A 16,901-nucleotide genomic window follows, 5' to 3' on the forward strand; every position below is an offset into this window, starting at 1 on the left:
TTTCTGAGTTGCATCTGCAGATAAAGAGGAAAGGATAATTTTAAAAATTAGATCTCAGTACTGTCTTGTTGTGTTCTTCACAAAACAAAGCTATTGGTACTATGGAAATACAAGTAAAAAACAAACATACAGCTTTTACTCTTTAACTCTTTTCCAATTATGTTTGTGGTCTCCATAAGGGATGAAGAATTTTCAGTGAGTTCTGTCTTGGCCTCAGATGTCATCCATGCAAATCGAAAAGATATCCCCTGTATCTTTAGGGTAAGTATTACATCTTGAACCTAGTAAGCCAGAAGTACAGGGTTTCACAGTGTGATGTACAATGTGCAGTCACTGACAGCTTGCTAGTGTTTTATTTCCTTTGCAAGTTCTGGCCGTGTGGTATCCATGGCAGCAGCAGCAATGCATAAGGATCTGTACATATATCATTTTCGTGGTAAAAATAGCACTGGTACATTTAGACAAGCTCTCATCTCCCCTTTACGTGGGTTTTATTTTTTTAACCTTCTACATGACATACTTTTCTCAACCGCCTGTTAGTCATTTGGAGTTCTTCTGGTCTTCATGACCTTCTATATTTTCATTTCCTAAAGTTGCCTTCTGCTTCTCAATTTAATTTCTTGTGTTTCTCCTGAAGCCGTTATTTTATGTATTTTCTTTGTATATATGCATTGGATCTCTGAAAACTCCCATTCATCAGGTAGTCAGTATAGAAATGTAGTCTAAAATGCTCATCAAAATTTATGTCTAGCATCTGGTATTAGGATTTTGCCATCATTGGCTTTTTCTAATATTCTTCTTATTTTTACTCTATATTCTATTGAAGCTTTGACCTCAATGAAATATCTTTGGCATCTTATTAATTCCCCTATCATTTCTTTACTATACCATTGTATTTCACTCCTTGTTTTTCTGGCTTTCAGACTGTTCATCACTCTGCGTGCTGAGAGGAGATAAACCTACAAAAGGGGCTTTCATATTTATCTATAGTAGCTGTACCAAATATATGAAAAGGATCATAGATAGTTCTTCCATAAAGACTATTCCTATCGCATTAAATCATTAATGAACACTATTGGTTTAAAAAAAAATACAGAATACTTTGTAAGAAGTGCTTTTCATTATAAAAATGCTGTGAGAAACAATTGACTACCTTATTTAGGGCAGACATTTCTGAATTACAGAATAAATACAAATGCATTTAGAATAAAGAAAAAGTTTTCTCTGTTCTTTGCTGAGTTATTCATACCTACAGGTTTTCTGCTGTGGGTTCTTGATTGAGATAGGGTGTTTTCTATTAACCAATGCTAAATTTTTGCATTCTTAGTTCAGACACCTAGTTAAAAAGGCACTTAGAGGCATCTGATACCCTTGTAAAAATGATCATGATGACATTTTTTATCACTTATGACTTAAAATATAATTTTTTAAATTTTCCAGGTTACAGCTTCCCAGCTCTCTGCATCCAGTAATAAGTGTTCAATCCTGATTCTAGCAGACGGTGAGAATGAAAAAAGCAAGTGGGTAGGAGTACTGAATGAATTGCATAGGATCTTGAAGAAGAACAAACTCAAAGACCGCTCAGTCTATGTTCCCAAAGAAGCTTATGACAGCACCTTACCCCTCATCAAAACAACACAGTCAGCAGCAATCATAGGTATGAAATGAATAAGAAATAAGCTCTAAGAAAAATAAGTATGCTAAAAGCACGCTTTTTTTGCAAAAAAACCAAGTTAAATGGCATTATCTACTGAATAGAAAGTAATATGTAGTGTTTTTATCCTATATGGGAGTGTGCAGGGGGTTGAGAGAAGTGCAATTCACTACCCGGTATTTTGTCAGATCTTAGGAATATTCCCCCTATTCTCACATACTCGTTATGAATAATTTTGACTGAGAATTGGACATTACTCTTTTGTTATTTTTTAAACATAATTCCTTAACTGGGCAAAATTAGCACTATAGAATAGACGTAAGTCACTGACTTTATCAAATCTGCTTGTGGGACCAGAGAGAAAATGTAAAAGCAGAGAATGAATTAGTCATTTTAAATGCTACTGCGTACAATTTGTTAAACTCTCATTATTGAAATTATTTAAATATGATACTACAGTTATTGCAAAGTTGGTAGTACTCTTAAGTGCTCTGAATGGTTTGTTAAAAATGACATTTCTTGCTGTTACTTCTAGTAACAAGAGAAATGGGAAAAGACTTATTCAGAAATTTGAATAATTGGGAGGTTACCAATAGTTTTTTTGTTACATGAATGTGTTGGGTTTGGCTTTGTATTTGTTTATTTCAAGATGTTAAAAAACTGTCTCTGTTAATCAGAATTATCACTATTGTTGAAGAAGAATTTCCAAATAAAAATAACCTTCTTTTTTTCTTTTCCCTTAATATCATAGACCATGAAAGAATAGCTCTCGGGAATGAAGAAGGGCTATTTGTAGTGCATGTCACCAAAGATGGTAAGAGATTAGAAACTGGTAATAATTTCCCTAATAGTAAATAATCAGAAAGTGACTTTGTAACCTTTTTTTCTCTTACAATAATTTCTGGTTTCATTTTTCTCAATTTATTATATTATCAACTGGACAAGCCCATGTGAGAGCTGATAATCAAGAAGGTGTTTTGTGTGCTTTCTGGTTTGAGTATTCTTTCCAATATCTGGAATGCAGTTGAAGGTTTTCTTCCCTTGTTTGAAGCAGGCTCAATACTGAATTCAGACCAGGTTACTCAGGACTTTGTCCAGTCGGGTCTTGAAAATCCCCAAGGACAGAGATTCCACGATCAGTCTGGGCTGCCTGTTGCAAATTATTCTCACAATGAAACATTTTCTTTGTATATCCAGTAGGAACCTCCCTCATTTCAATTCGTGACTGTTGTCTCCTCTTCTCCTGCTGTGCCCCTCAGTAAGGAGCCTGGCCTGATCTTTTCTGTAACCTCCTCCTTGGTATTGGAAATGAAAACTTGTGTTCAGTATTGTAAAGAGATGTAACGACAGATGCCCAAGACAATTCAACAAGCAACATGTTTAATTGTATATTTCAGTTCTCTGAGGGATTTCCTTTATTCGGTAGTTTTGTGGCTATAAACTGTTTTTGAAATGAATACTGAAATAATACTGTGGTTGTTACTGCATCGTATCTGCTCTTCCCTTCCTCTGATGAGGAAAAGCCAAAGGTCTACCCAGCATTGCCACATCTGGTATTACTAAAATATAGCTTTTGATTCTGTACTTTTTAATATAGCAGGAAAGCAATAAAGGGGATTTCTTGGGTTTCCTTCATAGTTTATCTTTACAAATACCTATGTTACAATCAATTCACACTTCAACATTATTTACTTGGATTTGGGGGGTTTTGTTTTGGCTTTTTTTAGAGATTATCCGTGTTGGTGACAATAAGAAGGTTCATCAGATTGAGCTTATCCCAAATGAACAGCTCATTGCAGTAATCTCAGGAAGAAACCGTCATGTACGGCTTTTCCCTATGGCTGCCCTGGATGGAAGGGAGACTGAGTTTTATAAGCTGGCAGAGACAAAAGGCTGTCAGTCAATAGTTTCTGGACATGTGCGCCACGGAGCTCTTACCTGCCTCTGTGTAGCTATGAAAAGGCAGGTCCTCTGTTACGAACTGAATCAGAGTAAGACACGTCACAAAAAGATCAAGGAGATCCAAGTCCAGGGAAACGTCCAGTGGATGTCAATCTTCAGTGACCGTCTTTGTGTGGGCTACCAGTCAGGTTTCTTAAAATATCCCCTTCACGGAGAAGGCAGCCCATACAGTCTGCTCCATCCAGATGACCACACACTATCATTTATCTCACAGCAGCCAACTGATGCCATCTGTGCGGTCGAAATCTCAAATAAAGAATACCTGCTGTGTTTTAGCAGCGTAGGGGTTTACGTTGACTGCCAGGGCCGAAGATCTAGACAACAAGAACTGATGTGGCCCGCAACTCCATCTTCTTGCTGTAAGTTGCCATGTGTGTCCGTGTACTTGCTATTATACATTGAAGTGATCACTGCTTGTATTAATATCCACAGAAAGTGAAGTTCAAGGATAATTACCTGACAGGTAAATGAATGCTCTCAGCTTCTGTCAGCATTTTTAATCTAGTCAGAGGGTTTAATCCTGATCTCATTTATGCTAGTTTCGACAACTCTGTAACTGACCTATACTGCTGTAATACAAAGAGGAATCAAAGGTCAGGATTTGTAACTCCAGTGTCCCAATTTCTAAGCACATGGCCTGATCTCTATAAATGGCCAAAAAACTCAGGTCCTCCAGAGGCTAATGGGATCTTTATGCATTCGCTACCACTGATACTGGACTGTTGTTACTTAAAGTCTTAAAATTTGATTGTACTTTGGCTCACCATTGTGGTTCAAGCTTTCTTGATGTTCAGAGTCATCAGGATCTGGTAGTTTGACTTGCTTTTCTCTAATGGTGTTTATTCCTACTTACTGAGGTTTTTTCTTTTCTTTCCTTGCTCCTTCTTTCTCTCTTCCTCAGCAGTTTTTGTTGACACTATTCTCATTCATCTCCTCTCTTTGCTTTTTTAAAAAATCGGTTTTTAAGTTTCTCCCCCTCTGTCTCCCTCTTCCCTTCCAAAATACAATGTATGGCAGGCAGTATAGAAAATACATTTCATAACCTTAAGGGAAAAATACTGTAATTTTTCAAGATTTCCATTTCCAGCAAGAACTGTTAAAACATTTATTGCACATTTTTTCAAAGCTGGGGCTTTATCTTTGTGACGGTTGGAGAAAAAAAAAACCAACTTGCAATGCCTGTCGTCTTCTTTTTAATGTCTTTCTGAATGCAGATAAGGATTAGCCAAATTTGTCCTCAGAGTATCTGTGAATGAGCCCAGTCTTATGTTGATTTTTAAAATAGGCTGCCTTCTTACCTCACTGTGACAGCAGTACAGCCACACTGCAGAGGAGAGGAATGTTTCACCTTGTTTGAGTGAAGCCCCTTCTGAATGTGGAAGGAGCAACTTTAACAGGCTATATGTCACTTCTGGTTTTCCAGCAAGAGTGTGATTCTTACAGTGCACTCAAAGAATGAGTGAATCAAAATAGAAGATTTTGTGATAGACTGAAAACCAGGTATTTTTACATGTAGTTCATCTATACTGGTCATTGATATTTGGGAAAGTTTTTTGATTGCCTTAAATGAAGTGACTTGATGTTATTCCAATTCAGAATGGAGGTATATTTTATAGCAAAAACTGTTACATTTAAACACAAATTGGATGCTCTTGTTAGTCTTGGCAGACCATGGCAGTCTTGTTGCCGACATGGAAATAATGAATTCTCCTTTAGAAGTGGTCCCAGTGGAACAAATTTCATCCTGGGGAAATGTGCCAGATAAGTAGCACAAGAATTCTCTTTACAGTCCAGAAAATAAGAAGAGAGAATTAAAGCTAGAAGGAAACATGAAGATTTTTATGACTGTGTCATGGTGCTTAGTTCCAACTGATGTTCATTTAGTGCATAGTCCAAAGACTCAATTCATACAAATGATAGTTATTAAATAACAACAATATATTTTCCTACCACATCATTTACAAAATACGAGCTCTTAAAAATAGGGCTTTTAAAAGAAAAAAAACTTTGAACCACATCAGTGTTTGGCAGAGTAAACTGTAATCCCTTGTAGTTCAAAAAGCAGTTTGGTTCTGCAAAGTTAAAAGAAAAGTTGTGGAGGTTTTAAGTTTTTTTTGGTGTTGCTGGTTTAAATAAATATGATTAAACCATAAGAAATTGTATATTTTGAGCCCTGTCTAAAAGCACGTGACACTATACCTAATCATTCCCTCTCAGGTTACAATGCACCATACCTCTCTGTGTACAGTGAAAATGCAATTGATATCTTTGACGTGAACTCCATGGAGTGGATTCAGACTATTCCTCTCAAAAAGGTAACTTGCTCTTTCAGTATAAGTTAAAGAATATGTCTAGACTCAATATTGCTTTGCTACAGTCATACCAGGTTTTTTAAGCACATTAGAAGCCATCCTTAAAACTGTTTGTTTAAACGTAATTGAACTGAAAGAAGAGCTACTGCAAAGAAACTAGTGCTTTTTGTTTGAAATATAAGATACGAAATGTGTTTTGCATGTGGTTTCACTGTTTTAGATGAATGGTCAATCTGGAGCATATGAGTATATTGGACTTACTGATATTATTGTAGAGAGCAGTTTCTTGGTATTAATTGCAGATGGCTTCATTGGGACTGACTGCATCTATGTTATTGCCAGAAGATGGTGCGTGTTAAGATAACTAAAGCGGCCTTCAAAAATCTATCTTCTGCTGCTTGAGAACATTGTAGACAGGTAGCATTAGAACATTTTGGTTCAACCAGTACAAATATTAAAACCAGGGAGATGTCAGGTTTAGATCACTTATCAAAAGGACGAAGTTTTTGAAAACTGACACTTCCTTGGTGTTTAGGAGGTGTTTGCTCAGCTGTATTTGGAAAGAAAAAAGAGAAGTGTTTTTCTTCCCATAGCTTAGACTGACTTCAACCTTGTATTAGTGTCAACATAATTCCTTTACTGGCATCCCAATAACTTAGAACTACCAGAAATTGCCCTTAAGGTCTTGTGTTAGTCATTCAGTCTCTCTGCCTATCAATTTCCCACGTTAGATGCAGACCAGGATATTATGGCGACGCTGTGAGGATAAATAATGCAAAGATCAAGGTGCTCAGCTATTAAGCATCTTAAGGAGAGAAGAAGAATCTGGCCTTTTAGAGGAGATTTCCTCTACTCTTTCTGATGTCCAAACTTTGAGTTATGAAGCAGTTGGAGCATTTTTTTCCTACGCAGCAGGATGTGATTTAGTACTTTGATTAATATCTGGCTCAAGACTGCCCATGTAATAAGTGAAGCTACTTTCAACAAACAAGAACTGCTATATCTAGTAGACTCAAAAATGGCAATTTATTGTGAAGAGTTTGTTTCTAACACAATTTGCAGACTCAGAGTGGAGTGCTTCTTTCATTTTCAAGTTGGAAATCACAAATACCAGTAGGTTTTAGCAACCTGTATATAGTCTTACCAAGTTGCAAAGCGTACTTGTGACATGATACTAACAGAAAATAAAGCACTGCTTATTGCTTTGTGGATCTAATGGACAAAATTGAATTGTTACATGAAGTAGACTTCTAACAGAACTGTTTATTTAAATGCTCGGAGGAATGGTGTTAAGCCTATGTCTTTAAGTGGAATTTTAAGCAACTCTCTCTGTATTCGTTCTCCAAACAGAATTTTAAAATTGTTTTTAACTCTGCTTTGCAGCTTTAGTGACTCACAGTTGTTATTCTTGAGAGCAGGTGTGTGTTACTAGAGGTAGGAGACACTGCTCCCTGCAGCCTGCAGTTCTGTGGAGCAGGCTTTGGTCTGGCCAATTATGCTGTTCTGCGCCCTGGTTGGCTTTATAACAGTGCTCCTTTTATAGAGTGTATAATGCACCTTGGAGCTTTCAGAATAAGATGCACTATGTAAATGTGAGTTATTACTCTTACAGAGACTGATTTTCCTTGTTTCAGGTACGACCCTTGAATACAGAAGGATCACTAAACCTTTTAGGCCTGGAGACGGTTAGATTAATATATTTCAAAAACAAAATGGCAGGTAAGTAAAGAGAAGGCAGTTTTCATCATGCAAATTTTTGTTTAGAAAGAGCATTTTTCTTTGGCCTGGATCTGTGCATTGTAGAAAGTGACCTCTCAGATATATCTGTGCTTGTTAATTTCGGAGAAAGCCAAAGCTTACAGGTTCCACAATGATTGCAATGATATCTGCTAGGCAGCTACTCTGAACTTTTTTTTCCCTTTTGACTATTCAGTGAAGACTTGAATGAAGACTGGAAATAGAAAATAGAATGACTAGGTGCTCCCTCCAAATCTGGGATCACCTGCCAGAATACTGTCTGCACAATTAAAAACTTTAATAGTGATCTTGGCAGTACTACATTAAAATTAATATTATACTTAACCTAAACAAACCTTTCCCAAGGATCAGAAAGTAATATAATATTACAGATTCATAACTTGTTATTAGGGTCACATGTGATTGTGTGCCAAAGTTCTAGCTTCAGAATTCTATTTTTGTTGTGAGTCTTTTTGATTGTTTTTTTTCTTTTTAGAGCCCATTTTCATAAGCATGCTCCTGAGTAATTTCCTTAACCTTTCATTTAACCTCTTAGATGGAGGGGGGATGTGCTTTGTTTTAACAATCAAAAGCTATAATTTTTTTAAACTATTCTGAAAATAGTGGAAATAAACACTCTAGAAACATACACTGCTGTTGGCAGTGTTTCAGTGTTTATTTAAGTTGCTAGCAAATTTAGTACAAAAGGAATGACAGCAGTGGAGAGGAGCAATATGGTGGAAGTATGTATAAATAATTTTCAAGTCTAATAAAGATTGAGTATTAAAAGTAGAGCAGAAGAGAAAAAAAAATGGAGAGCATAGGATCAGAAGTGAGTAAGGCTGATGCTTTACTCCTGTACGCTTTTCACTGTCTTTCAGAAGAGGTTGCCAAACAGTAAAGTATCCTCCAAGTGTATGTCTTTAAAAGTCTGCAAGGTGTTTTCCTGAAGCTACTTGTAGTTTCCACACTTCATGAAATCTCCAGTTGATGTTAAGGAAAGAAGAGATTTCAGTTCCATACAAAAACTGTTTTGGCAGTGAACAGTGGGTGTTGGGTATGTTCAAGCTTATTAAGTGTAACTTCAGTCTCCATATATATAAAACAAGACAGAGCGGTTGCAGCACTCATTCAAAGTAATGCTCCTATTGTGTGATTATCACTGCTGTACATTTCATGTCTTTATTAAAAACACCTTGGCCAGACGTACACATGTGGAAAAAATCTTCCCTTTTCCCACAGTTGCACCAAAATACATCGGTGTTCAAACATTTCAAAAGGAATAGCCTCTTTGGAGCAGGGAATCAATGAAAAAGAATCTTGCATCGAGTTTCCAGACAATTGGCAGAAGACTATTGTAGTGATTTTCAGTGAGAGCTGCCAAAGAAAGTTTGAGATAGAGGACCAAGATTCTTTCCTGCCCACCTAAAAGTTTTGTTTGAAAGAACTAATCAGTGGTATTTTGAGAACACAGTTGTGGCAGCTTGTGTGTGAGAAGGGTTAAGTCTATTGCTATATAACAGAGTAGATAGTGGCCAAGAAAACCCATAAAGCAAGGAGTATTTGTTCAGGTTTGATGGGAAATGGGTGGTGTCCAGCACTAGCAAGAGCAGAGGAAGAAAATGTCTTTGAATTCAAATTCCATGAATACCTAGTAATTGTCCCACTGGATCATCATATTTATGTTGATTTCAGAGGGTGATGAACTGGTAGTTCCTGAGACATCAGATAACAGCCGGAAGCAAATGGTTCGAAACATCAACAACAAGCGCCGTTACTCATTTAGAGTACCAGAGGAGGAGAGGATGCAGCAGAGGAGGTCGGTATTCAACATGTACTTGTCTTCTGTACATGCCTGTAGGCCCTGAAGGACAGTGACTGATGCCAATGTAGTACTTCATTTGTTGCTTTCTGGAATGCCCATTCAGATGTTCCTGTCTCGTCACTACCGTGTTAATCCTCAATGTTTAATTTGTATTAATACCAGTTTGGATATGGATATGCACTGGATACACAAGTATTCATTAGTTCAAATTAATTATGTGAAACAGCTGTAATTTGGAATGCATGTTTCCACATACTGTATATAGGTACATAGGTGTGCATATATACTGTATATATAAAGATCTGTAATAAACACTTTGTAAAAGGGGATTACATTGCTAACTATACATATGGATTAATTACTTTCAGACTCTGGTTCTGCTTTTCTTTCTGAAGGCAATTCTACTCTCAGCAGTATTCCAAGGCATCTGCTTTTTTGATTTATAGATTTAACTACATAAACATTCTGTAAATCTCAGAAAACTCACCTCTTCAGAGAACATAGGACTTCAGGATGTGTTTCTAATAGAAGTCTTTAACAGGCCACAATTACTTTCCTAAATGGCAATAAAAATAGGTCTGCACTACTCACAGAGTTCACAGAGGATGTTACTGACCATTTGCTATCACTCACTAAAGATGACCTGCTACTGTGCTAAGCTACACTCCAAGAACTGAGTATTTCAGTTTTCTAACTTCCAACGTCTTCCACCGGTGGTTGGCTCCCAGCTTTCCTTTCTTTTTGGCTCTAAGAAAAGTAACAGCTGTGTACAGTGGAGATAAAATTCCAGTTCTTGTCCTTGCCTTTTCTGAGCTGATTGCGGTTTGGTCTTTTAAAATGTTATTTATTCTGAGTTCTGAAATGCATCCTTGCCATTTTGAAGAGCTTTTAATTCTGACCACAGACTGAGAAAGGTACTGCAGTATTATTTTAATTCTATTTTCATATTTGGTACTTCATTTTCATCTCCACTTCGTAATACATCACAAATGAGTTCTGCTTTTACTCATCTTACAGAGCTTTTTATCAGCTCATAGTGGTTGTATATTCTTTAAACGTTAGTAACTACTGGGTGCGGGCTGTTAGCCTGTAAACAGCATTCTTTTCTTCTGGCCCCTTGCCTCCTCTTCAAGCCGGAGGCTTGTCCATGCCAGTGCTGATAGCAAGGGTTTATCACTGTTAAGATGGTTAAATAGTTAATTTCCATTTAAAAGTAGCTGATAATCAAAGCTGTACATGTTTTATAAATGTCCGTCCTTACATCGAATGAAACATCTAAACAAAGTATTTTCTCTTCCAGGGAGATGCTACGTGATCCAGAAATGAGAAATAAATTAATTTCTAACCCAACTAATTTTAACCACATAGCACATATGGGTCCAGGAGATGGTATACAGATTCTCAAAGACCTTCCAATGGTAAGTACAAAAGTACATGTGAGAGTGACTGACTGCAACATAGGCTGCAAATAAGTGAGAGAAAGAGAAGTACAATTTTAAATGTATATTCAGAGTGTTGATGTATTTCGTATCAGGAGCAGTGTTACTAGGGAAATGGAGCTGAACATGCTCTGCTGTATGTGATAAAATTTAAACAAAGAGGATGACACTTAAGCATCGAGGGGAGGAGGAGGAGTGGCTAATGCCTCCTGGGTTTTAAGGCAGGTTGGCCTCTCGGTGTTGATGATCATTTTTATGACCTATATGAAAGGACAAAATTAAGAGGATTTGGGCCTGTATTCTTTGTGGAATGGAAAGAGAAATTCCTTTCTCCGTGAACTGTAGTTCAATTCCTTTCTTCTCTTCCCATCTTTAACTCCATCTTAGCCTATCTCTTTACAGCCTCTTTTCCTCAGACAGTGGAACTGTAGCAGTTTAATAGTGTATAGTGCCCAAATTTCTTTCCATTCCAAAGATGCTATTTTCATTTTCTCTCCAATTTAACTAGTCTCAATGAAACAGAACTTCTTACATAAAAATTAACCTTTTAAGTTGAAAAATGGAAAAAGAAGCCATGTAATAGCACACACACATGTTCGTTTCCACAAAACCTTATGTAGGAAATGCTCACCTGGAAGTTACTGAAATTTTTGATGAGCTAAAGACCAATAAATTATTTTGTTCACAGGAGAGTATCATACTGCTTGCTTCAAGCTACCTTGAGCATCTTGTTTGTGTGTTCTGTATTGTTTTCTCAACTCGTCTACGATGACACAGATGTGATTCAAAAGATGCTAATTAGCTCTGTAAGAAAGATCAGATTATATGATATCAAACAGATGATATGAGTACCACCGTAAGACATAGGGATTAGTACAGAAGTGCTGTCTAAAATGGTAATTGTTATTACTTGGAGTTTGTGCAGAAAGCAGGAAGTTGATGCTGAAATTGGTATTTTCAGATGCTGAAAAGCCCAGAGGAAACAACAGTAAGACTGGAAAATAAAGTGTGCCATGCAGTTGCACTAGTTTAGGAGCTTAGGAGCATAATCTCTGGTCTTCGGATACTCATTTTACCTCACTTTTGCAGCAAATAGTACTTTTATGTTACACTTTATCGTAAAGGCTACGCATTGTACATGAGCCCTTCTGGCACTGTGTTTTCCTTAGATGAGAATATGGAAGGAAAGGAAACGATTTTCTTTAAATCTCATACTAGAGACACTCAGAGAAACCTCTCAATAACAAATACATTCAGTGCAATTGAGCAAAAAACAACTCTGTGTGTGTGTGTGTGTGTTTATAAATGAATAAATAATGAAGGAGCTGCTTCTAGAAAATACATGACACATCCAAGGGAAGTTGGCAGGTAGTGTTTATCTTACCTGGATGTGAGTATACGTACATCTAATGTTAAAGAAGGAATGATAATTGGCTTCAGGGCAGGATGTAGATCAGAATCTTTATTTACTTTTTCCATTTCTGGGGGGTAACTTAAAATATTTCTGGCTCTTCTCAAGCAGAGAAAATAATCTGCTACTGCTAAAGGCAGGGCAAAAGACATCCCATTTCACACCATCAGTAGTTGAAAGTTCATGGGAATCAAAAGCTGCAAGGACTCTTAATCAAGCCCCAAATCTGGCAAGTGTAAAATGAGGAATGATTTTGTCTATTGAAGGGGATTTTCTAGACTTACATGGATTAATATTTCTTCAGCTATGTCATCTCTAAATGGCTTTTAGCTTTGAATTCATTCTAATTACGCAAGCCTTGTATTAGCTCAAAGGTCATATTTGAAGTTAGGACTGGTACTTTGCTTCTCACCAATCGATACGACATTTTGTATGAGTCACTTTCCACACTTAAAAGTGATGAGAAGACATTAGAAAATGTGTACAATATAGAATTGATTTCTGCACTTGTTCCACTGCTGCAGCTTCTTTTTAAAGTTAGTATTAAAAACTGCTTTTTGCAAGTAGGTATCAGTCTTAATGCTGGGAGATGTCACTGCAGATAAAGCAAATTTGACGTGTATTTTTCCAACAGCTCCTTGCAATATCATATTGTAGTTGTATTCCTAACTTAATGGGTACAGAATTGTGTCAATCATAGGACTTGAAAATGCGTGAATTCGAAAGTGTAACTTGAGATTAGGAAATAAATGTTCTGTCAAGAGCTACTTTGGTCTAGGTAGCTTTTTCTTTTCCAACAGCTTCCTGTAAGGTATTTGGCTGGACTGAGTTTTCATTTAGTCTGTTCCAAACTACCTACTTTGTTTCTCAGGCACAAAACTAGAAGAGAAGGAGTTACTGCGTGCATGTGATGTTATGTATTGAGTCTAATGTTTTGTTTTAAAGATAAATTTATCATTAAAAGAGAGGATGGAAATAGAGGACATTTCCTGAAGAATCAGTACACAAGGTAAAGAATACTCATCCAACCCTGTGTACAGTTCATCTGTATGGTGGTTTACAAGGACATAGAATTATTTCACTAGATTCATACCTTGTTCCAAAAAGGTGGATAGCTTTTTTTTTTTGTGCTTCTTAGCAGGTGTGATGATTTTGCAGTTGGAACATCTTCTTTGTATTTTTAAATAGATTAGTATGTTTCAGAAGAAAAAGTATTTTATTTTTAAATGAGAAAGATTACAGCATTTTACTTTGCAAATGCCGATTTCTGTTTATGAAAGCAGATGATAAAATATATTTTTGCATTTAAAGAGGGCTACCACTAGGGGGAACAAGTAGCGCAAGACTAATAGTTTTCTCAAATTCTCTTCATCCAACTATTTTAGGTGATAGAGCTTCTTTTTTTATGAGATACTGGAATGCAGAAAGTGTATGAAAGAATGGAGTGGGCCTCTTTATTTGCAATTTCTTCAGACTTATTTGAGCAATTTCAAATTTGGCTGGACCTACTGATACTGATAAATTTGTTTATCCAGCATGAGCTTTCACTGAAGTCAGTAAATGGCTACATAGGCAGAAGGGTCCTTAGTAATAAATAGGTTTTAATAGAGAGTAGGTATTTTAATCTGTGTTGGATGAGATAGTCACAAACTAAATAGCCAGCTCAGCCTAGCTTTTATCTAGCATCCATGGATGAACTTTATAAAGCAAATGGCAATTTATATATGCATGTATGTATTTATATTTATTTATGAATATATACATATTCACTTGATCTCTGCAGTCCCACTAACTGGCCTGTGCTGTCTTTTTCAAGGGAAGTGCCAAAAACTGAATGAAGCACAGAATTAGAACTGGTAGCAATGGCCCTTGCGTGGCTGGGCTGCGATACGTCAGTGGGCAGGAGGGGACATACACTTGTGCTGCCTTAACCCGTGGCATAACTGCCTGGTGGATGCAGGGCCAATGGGAGCTTCCTTGCTCTCTCCCCACTACTGTTCTTAATGATGTCTTTTGTAAGACCAGCTTTAGAGAGTATTGTATTTTGTATTGTAAATGTACAAAATGAAAATTGGATAAATGGAATGTTTTAAACTCTTTCAGGCTATTTGATGTGTTGTATCAGATGCCTACGTATGTGTAATGTATCTGTCTGCATGATCGCCCTTGCTGATGCAGCCACACAAGGGGGAAAGATGCTTCCTCTGTGCATTGTTTCCAAGGTCTTGGTATGCAAGAGGCACGTGACATGAATGAGATATGTTTATGGCAAATTGCAGTCTCTCAGCCTAGTCCCACGTTGTTTTCTCTGTGAATGGACACCCTTGACTTCAGTATAGCCCTATGTTTGGGCATAAATGAACATGCCCAAGGCTCAGAGTGAGATCAGAGTTAAGAGAGAAAATACTAGAGGTTATCAGGCAATTGTAAACTTTCATCTGTCTTCGTGGTGAGCAGCTACTTAGGGGTCTGGCTTTGACAAGCAAGTTTGTGGGCTACAACATAACAGAAACCAGAAGTTCTTGTTTGCTATTAACAGAGCCATGATCAGTACATACTTGTATTTTATTGATGTGGGTGCTAGATCTGGGTCATTGTCTTGCTTTGTACAATTTAGAATCATTCCTGTTAGTATATCCCCAAACTTATTTACATGTTTTTCTTCCCTAGCAGCCTGTCACCAATTAACTGGCCGTACAGTCTGGCCTCCCTTCTGCCCTCTTGTCCCTTGAAGCCACTTTATCGTGGATGCTCCTTTGTAGTGAAGATCTGAAATCTGGAACTGCACTTACTGCAGCACAGACCACCTCTCTGTGTACATCAGATGTACAGGATTGATTTTGCTTTCATATTCTGCATGCCTACGTATTTTACATACAAAAGCTAGTCTTGACTGCCATTATATTTGAACATTATGCTTCAGTTTGACCTCATTATACATGAGCCATTATACTTCCATTCTAGATGATGTGTGAAGCTTTGCTTGTTTCAAATGAGAAACTTTTATAGTAAATGAATACTTATCCATATTTGGTATTCTTTAAAGAAAGTGGGAACCCCATGCATGCATGCATCTAATGGTGGAGTCCATGGGGAAAGTTCCATGGAGGATCATTTGAAAAATGTTGCCATATTGTGGCTTTTTCACATTCATGAATGCTGGCTAAATATTTTCATGGTCTGCAGCTGGCCTACCCTCTGCTTTTTAGCTTGTGATTTTAGAGACTCCCTTTTCTCCCTTATTGGCTTTTAGGAACGTAGCTGGCTTTGCTGAGCAGATAACTAGCAAAGTCTGCTTTCCTGGACCATTCTTGGAATGGTGGCTTCTTGTACTGATATTTAGATGCTGCTAAACTTACTAATAACAATTTAATATATATTATGTCTTATATGCCATAATGTGGTAATTGATGTTTTGGTTAACATGCAAAGCCTCATAATAACTGTGTGTTTGGAAAAAAAAAGTTGGATTTTACCAGCTGAAATTAAGAGAACCATAACAATAATGTTTGGTAATATGTATTGGGATGTGACTTAATGTTCTTCCAGACTTAATACGTTCCACATACAAAAAGTAGTGCCTTAGGTTTAGCAGAGGGGTAAGCTGTATTTTTACCATATTTTATTTTTTTAAGTCGTAACATTTCTAATGTTACTCAGCTCTGTTAGTTTTAAGGTGATGAAATCAGTTGGACAAGGGGAAGAGAAAGTTAGAAGTTAGAAAAGGTGTTCTGATTTGCTGGTGGGCGTTGGGCAAACCATCCCCTTGCAGGCTGACCTGGTGAACACGTACAGATGACACAGGGAGGGAGACTGAGCCTTGAAACACTCTTCCATTAAATCTTGATTTAGATTACTTTATAAGAGCACTCATGTCAGCACATTTTGTAGAGATAAATTAGAAGTGACTTCTGTTTGATTTGCAGGATTATTTCTCCCCTCTCTTTCTTTACGTCACACTTTGGGAGCACATTGCTGAGTTGACCTGTTAAAAACATTTGAATTTCCCAATACTTTTGCACCTTATCTGCTAAGGGCCTAGTCTTCTGCAACGCAGAGACGGCAGTGCAAAGTCCCTTCATTGCTAAAGCACTGTGAGGATTAAGTGAGTGTGCAGAAGGACATAGGCCTTGTCTCATCTGTCTACAGCAGAGTAGATTGTCCCAGTTGTCTGACACTAACCAGTTCACTTTCCCACGTGTCCCTATCCTGTCCAAACACTGTTCCCTCCCTTTAGAAATACTCTGTGTTTGTTGTACGGGTGATACTTAATTTTAATGGAATCACTAAAATGCATGAATAACAGAAGGAAATCTCTTACAATCTTTAACTGTTGTGTATTCTCATCTTTTCTTCTCCCCACACCATCTCACCTGTGTTCACCTTCCTTTGTTTGTGTTATGTCTATTTTAGATTGTAAGCTCCTCAAGGCAGGGAACTGATGCTTCTCAACTGTCTGTAAAGCACCTTTTACAACTGTGGTGCTCTTTGAAATATCAAATAATAATAAATATTAGAATCGATTCCTAATGAGTTAAAAGTTTTATTTGTTTTTAATGTT

At 37.1% G+C, this 16,901-nt stretch overlaps 1 protein-coding gene across 13 annotated transcripts in view; it reads left to right on the forward strand.

Annotated features, from left to right (window-relative positions):
- The window catches only part of CDC42BPA (CDC42 binding protein kinase alpha), a 191,035-nt gene that overhangs the window by 161,407 nt on the left and 12,727 nt on the right, over positions 1-16,901 (forward strand). For 11 of the 13 annotated variants that reach the window (XM_069800012.1, XM_069800005.1, XM_069800007.1 and 8 more), the window contains 8 exons: positions 180-261; positions 1,441-1,657; positions 2,406-2,468; positions 3,382-3,975; positions 5,834-5,931; positions 7,563-7,647; positions 9,361-9,484; positions 10,791-10,908. In XM_069800012.1, coding sequence (XP_069656113.1) covers positions 180-261; positions 1,441-1,657; positions 2,406-2,468; positions 3,382-3,975; positions 5,834-5,931; positions 7,563-7,647; positions 9,361-9,484; positions 10,791-10,908 — 1,381 coding nt within the window. Of the gene's footprint in view, positions 1-179; positions 262-1,440; positions 1,658-2,405; positions 2,469-3,381; positions 3,976-5,833; positions 5,932-7,562; positions 7,648-9,360; positions 9,485-10,790; positions 10,909-15,010; positions 16,860-16,901 lie in introns of those variants that run through there. The other 2 variants (XM_069800015.1, XM_069800014.1) reach the window with 2 other exon arrangements.

This window comes from Haliaeetus albicilla, chromosome 13 (assembly GCF_947461875.1).
Source record: "Haliaeetus albicilla chromosome 13, bHalAlb1.1, whole genome shotgun sequence".
In the NCBI taxonomy this organism is placed as follows: domain Eukaryota; kingdom Metazoa; phylum Chordata; class Aves; order Accipitriformes; family Accipitridae; genus Haliaeetus; species Haliaeetus albicilla.